Source organism: Bolinopsis microptera, chromosome 1, assembly GCF_026151205.1.
Source record: "Bolinopsis microptera isolate Bmic1 chromosome 1, MBARI_Bmic_1.0, whole genome shotgun sequence".
Classification (NCBI taxonomy): Eukaryota; Metazoa; Ctenophora; class Tentaculata; order Lobata; family Bolinopsidae; genus Bolinopsis; species Bolinopsis microptera.
Genome location: NC_087072.1, coordinates 17,694,846 through 17,703,938, shown reverse-complemented (window position 1 = coordinate 17,703,938; position 9,093 = coordinate 17,694,846). Strand labels below are relative to the sequence as shown.

General features: G+C 40.7%; 1 protein-coding gene across 1 annotated transcript; it reads right to left on the bottom strand.

Annotated features, from left to right (window-relative positions):
- Nucleotides 1–3,112: 3,112 nt before the first annotated feature.
- Nucleotides 3,113–8,154, bottom strand: LOC134826127 (uncharacterized). The gene is made up of 3 exons (XM_063838408.1): nucleotides 6,889–8,154; nucleotides 6,407–6,748; nucleotides 3,113–5,842 (listed from the first exon to the last, which is right to left on the bottom strand). The coding sequence occupies exons 1-3, from the start codon at nucleotides 7,138–7,140 to the stop codon at nucleotides 5,429–5,431; spliced, it is 1,008 nt and encodes a 335-aa protein (XP_063694478.1). The 5' UTR covers nucleotides 7,141–8,154; the 3' UTR covers nucleotides 3,113–5,428.
- Nucleotides 8,155–9,093: the final 939 nt, after the last annotated feature.

Here is a 9,093-nt window from a genome sequence, read left to right as displayed (position 1 = left end):
TAGAAAATGTATAAGATCTCTACTAAACATAGGCAGTTAAGAGCAGGAAACGTCGAGGATAAGATAATTTTAGCAATCAATTAGGCTGTTTCCGGAGCTTTGGATACTCCTAGTTTAATAACCTCATAGGCGTATCATTATCAACTTTCACTATGCTTACATTTGTCTGTTTATGATGTATTTGCAGTGGATGCCGTGATCGATACAAAGACAGATGATACCCTGAAGCATAATGATCGATTTGACTGGCACAGATACGTGCTACTTGTTTTATGGAAAACGCGATATAAACTTGTTTGCATTTCAGCATAGCACGCACGCGCGTTTATAATATAATAAATATTATATATACGATTCCTGCGGATTTGTTTTCGAGCGGTTGAATTGAAGGGAGTTTCTTAGAATTAAATAAAAGTCCTTCACTAAAAATGTTAAGTCGATACTTGGTCTTCTCTGGGGAATTTTAATTTTTGAACAGCCTGGTTAACTTACAAATTATTCGTTATAAAACTTAAGAATACCATTTTACTGATCGATGGCGATGCTCTACACAGACCACAGCTAGTAGTGCGCAGACTGTTTGTTCATTGTTGCATGATAATATGCTATGCTCCGTATTTACTATCAGTATTAACGAGTAGTGGCGTATGCTTCATGAATAAAGTTAACGAGTTCTTCGATCCGACGTACACACGAGATTATGCCTAAAAATAACTCTAAGTTTTGGAGTACACTTGCCACTTGGCCACGTTGACTATTATACGGCTGACGGCCTGACGCATGACGGCATATGTAATAAGCATTTGCCATTTATCTTTAGCTAATTGTTAAATTCGGCTAGGTAATTGTATTGAATAAGCAGAAAAACACAAAACTTAGAATCTGCCAAACCTAGACTTATAGATGAGTTCTAGAGTTCGGCTTTATTTCAATAAAATACTAAATTTCAATACTAGAAGTAGATCAACTCAAAAATTGCACTTTTAAATCTCATTGTTTACACAGATCTCTTTACTTATTCTTAATCTTCCAGTTAAATGTGGGGGGCAGGTTGGAATGACACTGTTACTTATCTGACATTGGACATTGGACATGCACAATTATAAAGTAATTCACGTGTGTAAACTGTAAAATGTAAATCCCCATATTCGGTTGTGAATGCAACAGCGGACACCTTGCTGCATCACAACTTGCATGGTAAGAACGTTTTATAAGTTCTGAACTAGACTAACGTGAACCAAGTAGACCACAGCGTTTTTAGTTTTATATTTTAAACTACAAGAGCTATACAGAACAGTTACATAATCTTATTAGTTATTAGAACATGAATTTTAACTGTATTTTGTATTTCGCTCTTAATTGTGCGCGGAGTTAGTAGTATCTTGTGACGTATCTGCCAGTTACGGCCGTGAGCTGCTTAATAGCTAACTTAAAACTAGTTCTAAAGTATAATAAAGATAACTTATATCATGGGTAGTTATTAGTATAGTTAGTAAATGGTATTTCCGATCATGATCAGGATTCAGGATAGTTAAAAAGCTGATTATGAGCTCACGGTCACATACGTTGAAGAACCTCCCTGGTTCTTTATCACAAAATGGTCGTGGAATGTCACAGTGCAGTGACCTAAAGTGTTATCTCATGGACTGCGGACATTGTCACGGGCATTTGTCAGGCTTTCACGAATGGCTGGAATTTTGACAACAAGATAATTTCCAAGCTCAAAACTTTCCTATATTTGGTAGTAAAACGGGGAGGTTTTTGAGGGAGAGACTTGTTGCCATGCTGCCATGTTCCAGTCCTAACTGTAAAGACATTTTTGTCGGTGTTAAATACCAATTGCTACACGACTCATCAACTTGAACAGTACGTGGTTTGGTCGGGTCCTGATTTTTAAAGAGCTGTAAATAAACAGTGAACTGTGGTCGTGGATTATCCCTTAAACTGGTACTGAATTTTAAAGGTATTATCGAAATTAAAGATCGAAGACTTTGTCATATTACGTAATCTCTACATCAAGTAAAGTGAACTAAACACAGTTAAACCTCAGTTTTCTCTCAAACACACCTATAAACCCAGTATTCTTCAGAACCTGACACCTGTAGATCTAGACAAGTGCCAGTTAGCACTCGAGATGCTAGAACCCAGACAAACAGTAGCCATACTCCGAGCTTGTTGACATTCGAGAACTACGGTCCGCTAACTTGCTGACAATCACCCTGGCCGTCCTGTTGAGTTTAATGACTTCGGGTTCAGTTCCACACTGGATGTAAGCTCTAGTCGGGTCAGGTGTGTTGCCATGCAGCAGTTTGGGTACATTTGGGGAGTTGTAACAGGTTAATAATATAGCACTGCGCTGCTCTATCACTGCTCTAATGTTCTGTATAAGTAAAGTAATTTCCTCCGACAACTTTAACTGCAGCTCAAACTCCTGACATCTGTACCGCAGACAGGCTAACTTTGATCGTGCCAGGGCTGCAGAGACAGCATATTAATATTCGTGGAGTAGCCCTATAAAACACCCTGATCCGACCTATCAGGGCTATCACACACTTCAACATACACCCTGGGTACTGGGTAGTTGGGTTGGTATTGACCCTACCGGGAGCGGGGGATATCAGAGCAGGCCGACTGTCAGGCTGCAACACCGTCAGTGACATAAAACATCTGGTCACTTAGTCACCCGCTCACTTACTGGGCAGCGCTCAGCCTGTCATTCCGCCGAATCTCTATTCTATGTTTATGAACATTATAGCCTGGGGCCCCCAGGTAACCGCTCAATTACTAGCTACAGAGCACCGGATTATACGATATTATAATTTAATTTGGACTGCCAGTACTATACTGGGATTTTCATAATTTCATATGTCAGAGCCGTGGAAGTTAATTATAGGCATGTCTACTGTCTACTTGACAGTGTTGTTCAACTCACGTTCCTATTTCCCAGATGCCAAAACGAAAAGGACTATTGTCAGCTAGTCTTGTTGATTTGATTATAATTGATTCCTTTGTTGTCTAATTAGTCATTCATTAGTCACAGTGTGTTCAATATCAATGTGGATGTTTTACAATTTGTGTGTCATTATCGGACAAGGTAGAGAAATAAAACTCGTTTATAAGTTGCGTAGAAATAGAATAAAACCTGTCTTGAAATATCACAATGGTACATATCAGAAATAACCGGTGTCAATAGATGTCTCGTTGCTAAGCAACCAGATTCAGAACGTATATTTCCCAGATAGATAGAGCAAGATTTTGAAATCACTATTGTTATATTATTACGGCTCCAAAAGGTTGACAGACCCTCAAAACTCCCCTAACTCGGAGATCAGCGTACAAATAGACAAATCAGAGATTTGAGACAAGTCGAGATGTATGGGAAGCTTTGAGGGTCGATTCGACGCAAGGTTATTCTACCATCACATCGACAATTTAGCATATAAATATAATCAATAAATTTGAAATTATTTCTATCAGACAAGATAGCCCATGACAGATTTGATGAAAGAAAACGATCACTGGTCTCGAGAATTCAAGAACGAATTGAAAAGTGTTCTATCATGGACAAATCGTGCGGTATAAAATTAATAAATAATAATAACAAATCAACTATGTACATGCTGGCTTCCTGACCCGAACCGCTGCACCCATCAACCACTCGGTCACCATGGCAACGCTACTTGTTTCCATAACAACTCCACTTGTTACCATGGTAACGGATCATGAAGCGGTTAAAGGCCTGCAGCCTGGTAAGTTCGGCTTGAAAACCACTGAATTAAGCACACACACACACGACACAGACACTTTGATCATGTCAATAAGTATAAAAACACAAATAAAAATTAAATTACTAAGTTACAAAATAGAGACTGAAATTTGCTAACTCTTATACGTTGGGCTGCTTCGTGATTATATCCGTGTTACTCCATCAGTGTCACACGACTGTTACACGACTTACTTCGCCCTTGCTTGAAATTAAATAACTCCGCCCCAGTTTCTCTACAACACAAAATAATAACTGACACACACACAACATTTTCTGGAATATTATTATTACTATTGATTTAAAGTTAAAACTAAACGCAGCAATAAAAGTATAAGGGGTTACATAATCTAGTGTAATGGAACTCAGATTATAATTATTATTACGCAACTTTGATTAATAAGAAATTACTTGACTGTATGAGAAGTCACCACAGTAACTAATCACTATAGTAACGGTAAAAGTCAATAAGTTAATTATGTATAATACACGAACACAATATTATTTTATTATACGTAAATCAAATACTCGAACACTGCCAGACAATGTCTCGTTGCTAAGCAACAAGATTCAGTTGCCAAGGCCGCAACAACAAATTTATAACTGTCCGTTTTGTCAAAAGTGCAGGAAATTACCACAGTATAAAATTCAATTTTAGCAAAATATTAATTCTGAAATGTCCTGCTACCTTTTTACAATAATAATTTAACCTAATTGAAATTGCATATATCATATTGAGTGGAAACATATATTGCGAAATCACAATAACAATATATAATAAAACTTTGGGAACGAATATAACAAGCCTCTTGATTAAAATATGTGAGAAAATATGTTCAAATTCAAATAAAAATTCTTAATAAGATGAAAACAAACGTGCGATTTTCATACCATATTAATCTAAGTACAAACGAACACGTGACACAGTTAGCCTGTGTATATTGTAATATTCGAATTATGCTTAAGTATCGTACGTTAATGCCAAATAATATCAGATCACTGAGTATAAAATGCCGTATAAATGAGATGAGATGGATTATGTATTTTTACTCTTACTTATAATAAATGTGCAAGATATCCCTTGGAAAGTGAAATCATCTCCATTGGAAAGTGAAATCATCTCCCTCGGAAAGTGAAATCAGATCCCCGGAAAGTGAAATCAGAGTCAGTGTTTCTACCTGCTGTAGTTTTGGAGGAAGTCGTCAATGCTGGCCTTGCCGAACAGTTGGGACAAGTTGTCCACATCTGCAGGAGCAGGAGTGTTGGAAGCAGAGAAGGGGGTGGAGGGGGCGGGAGTGTAAGTGTCAGAGTGCTGGGGGGTGTTGTACATCTCACTGTAGGAGGTGTTGTAGTTGGGGGTGTAGCTAGCATTGTTGTAGCTGTTGGTGTTGTTGTAGGTTGGAGAAGGGTTGTTATTGTAGGTAGGGGAGGCGTCATTGTATCCGCTGTTGTAGCTGGATTGAGTGCTGTAACTCTGGGAGTTGTAGTTCTTGTTCTCTCCAGTGTACTGCTGTTGTTGCTGCTGCTGCTGGACCCACTCTGCGAAGGGGTTGCTAGGTTGTTGCTGCTGTTGGTCAGATGGGTTCTGTCCCATCTGTTGTTGGTAGAGCATGGCAGCCATGTTGAAGTTGAGCTGAGCCAGGCTAGGGTGGAGGTTTCCTCCGTTCATCTGAGCCATCTGTAGCATTGCCTGCATGAGGTTAGAGTTGAACTGAGCGCTCTGAGTGTTGGATGGGTTGTTGCTGGAGGGGTTGTTGGAACTGCTGCTGTTGTTGTTGTTTGTGTTGCTGTTGTTGTTGTTGTTGTTCCGTATCCCATGTTAGATCTTCCCGAGTAGCCCTGTCCTCCAGAGTTGTTGTAGCCGTTCTGTCCTCCGTTGTTCTGTGCTGGCATGTGTCCCTGTCCGTTAGGGTTCCTGGGACAGTACTTGAGAGTGTGAGCGTTCTCTCCGGTGGATCTGCAGATTGGGCACTCGTAAGCGAACAGGATGGGGCATGTTACTTTGCCATCGGGCGCCTTGAGGGCGTGGGTCGAGTAGACGGACTCATCTTCTCCGTTATTCCGGCAGAATACGCACACCTGCAATGAAGTGGTGTTAGTCGAGCATGTATCGTATGTAGCATAACATGCTGCCAGCATGTGATTATTTCTCATGTTTATTCGGAGTAAAAATTTAAATTTACGAAAGAGACATTTTTGTGTTTGACCGCCTTTCTTTGATAAGCTACGTTTTTATGCTTGATTGAAGAGCACGGTTTGCCAAGATGCATGACTAGTTTAGGACAGGTGGCAACAACAATTTCAAACTTGATGGGGCGTGCCTGCATGATCAACTGAACTCCCTTTTTAAAATGTAAAATTCTTTAATGTGCATTACATGCAAAGCTAGGCGCCAGGGAGGTTGTTAATTGTCGGGCCCATTAGAAAGGATAGATTTAGCCTGGTACTGGACCTAACTCTGAACAATCCAGACAGCCTCTACAAAACGCCTAATTACGGAGGATAAAGAGTTGCAGTTTGTGCCCTGTGTTTTACTTGGGACGTCTAGAAAGTTCCCCCGGTAGCAAATAGAAGGCCCACTGAAACCTACAATAAACAATATTAACTAAAGTTTAAAAAAGGGAAGCCATTTCTGTCACGTACCTGAACTTTATTCCTCTTGCCGTTGTTCTTCTTGACAGTGGGCACCATAGGAGGAGTAGCAGCAGTAGAGGGAGGGCTGGTAGCGGGGGTGTACATCTGATTCTCCTCCACACTCTCTCCTCCTTCTGACACGGCACTATCTTTAGCTGGGGACTCCACTGCTTTCCATCCACCCTGGTCCTTCCACGTTCCAGCGGGAGGACTCTCAAAAGCGGGGGTCTGGTTTCCTTGGTTGCCAAGGACTAGAGAGTCAGGGTATCGTAGGGGCAGGGGTTTTACCAGCTCGTTAAATCCAAAGTAGTCGTTGAAACAGTTGTAGTTTGAGTTACTGTTAGGTTGTTGCTGAAATAAGAGATGGTTAGATAAATCATAGAAATTATATAAAACATAATTATGTATGGAGCAGATATTAAAAACAACCTTAACTTCCCTTTTCATGAAGTAAACATAAAGAACAGAAATGTTTCCTAATTTTTTCTTACCTGTATCTGTTGTTCAGGGATTCGGGTGAGCTTGTTCTGCTGGGGTGAGACATTTCCCTCCTCGTTAACCTTCTCAGAACTGTTACTAGAACACTCACTATCACTATAATATCCAGGATCTACACCGATCTGAGCCAGAGTAGAGGCTACAGAGTGAGGGGATAGTTGCTGGTATATCTGCTGCTGTCCGGGATTACCACCTTGCATGTGTTGCTGCTGTTGTTGTTGTTGAGACATCATTGCTCGAAACATACTGTTTGTTTTCACTAAAGTGGGCGGAACGGTTAGAGGTTGAAGTTACGAAAAATTTATAAAAGGAGCAAATACCGTGGTAAAAGGTAACAAATTCATGATGTTAATTTGTATCATTTTAACCTTGTAAGTGAATTATGGATGATTTAATGTATACAGCAATCGAATTATTAAAAGCCAGCCACCAATAGAAATAGAGTTCACGAGATATGACAGGGCGGATAATGCATGATGATTTTAGGATCACCAAACAAGAGCGGATATAATATCCACTTGAAGAGACTATCACCTAGCTACGCGGAGTAATAAAGTGAGACAACTCTAAAATATCGAAATAGAACTTCAACTTCTGTCCAACCCAGAGCATGTGACTGATGTGGGGACCAGGAAGGAGGAGCTAGTGAAAGTAAGGTGCACCTAAATAAAATGGTGTACACGACCCGGTGAAAAATGGCAAAGTTGGGGGAGATAAAAGGTTAAGTTAATTAAGAAGGGTACCATCTGGTGAGGCGAGATAAGGGACATGCTCGGTGCAGAACTCAGCATCCTGCAACTTCACCCAGTGTATCAGATATCAAACCAACTTCGCCGAGTAATAATACGCTACAAGATAGAACACACGTTTATTTACAGCACTATACTATAACTAACTACGCGACAGCTACACCTGAACCAGCTACACCAGCTTCACACTCATTACCCCCCAGCTTGCGTGCCGTGGGCTGGTCTGGTGACTACTACAGAGTGGGTTACCTCCTCTAGTGGTACTAATACAATTTGCAGGAAGAGATAAGAGTCAGGGTGAACACACACGAGCAAGGTCTCGTGGTTACCGGGCCACGGAAGGAGATAAACTCAACCTCGGAGAAGACTTTCAAAAATGTAATTATATATCTCTTATAGCACACATCAGAAACCTAGTTAAAGGAAACCTGCTGGCTCGGTTCCAGGCTCGCCTGACAGGTCACTAATGGCTCAGAAGTTAAAACTACAAAACACAAAACTAAAATACACAACATCTCAGGTTTTTAGGTAAACCCCTCCCAAAACCAAGCTTGAGACAGGATAATGTGTTCGGGGGAGATGTGAGCGAAACAAACCAGATGGAGTTCACTTTAAAAGGAAATATAAAGGAGTACAAGGAAGCTCTGCAGAGGGGAAGGTTGTCACTAACCCACAACTTGATAAAATTGAGAATCGCCATTCGCCAGGGTTGTCAACACTCTCCGGCTACACCTATCAAAATATGTAGGACTATTCTCTTTACAATATACGTGTAATATGTGGTCTAAATTCCCTGAATATGCTATCCTTCTGAATAACTTAAGTTATCGACAGTGGCGCTGATTGCACGTTCAGGAGGCCACAAAGAGAGAGGGGGGGAGAGAGTGAGGTACTAGCTATTTGCACACGTTGTTGAGCCGGAAACTTGGCGCTCTCAACAGAATGACGACAGTACGAACGGAGAGGAGGGTCCGACGACAAGTAGGGTCCGTCAAGATAAGGGAGAGAGGTGGTGAAAGAAGGGATCTGTAGAACCACTGTGTCAACATCTGTGTCACGTGATTTGTAAGGGCTCTGAAAACTAAGAACTACAGGAAACTAGGACTGCAGGAAACTAGGAGCTACAGGAAACTAGGAGCTACAGGAAGCAGAGTGGTTTGCAACACTGATCACGTACAACTAACATGGTTCTTATACAGTTCCCACGTACAAATGGGAGGAGCGGATTTTATGTCTTGTTGTTAAAATCTGAGACAATAAACACTAGAACGGGTAGCCAAGGTTAATGAGCGCCAATAGAGCGTGAAAAGTTAGTGTATCAGATAGCAACAATAAATCAACATACCGATATTAATAGCAAAGAACACATGGCAACAACTAAACACTACATAGCAACTAAAGGAAGTTCCCCTAGTTGAGACACCTCCCAGATTAAATAACGATCCTGTA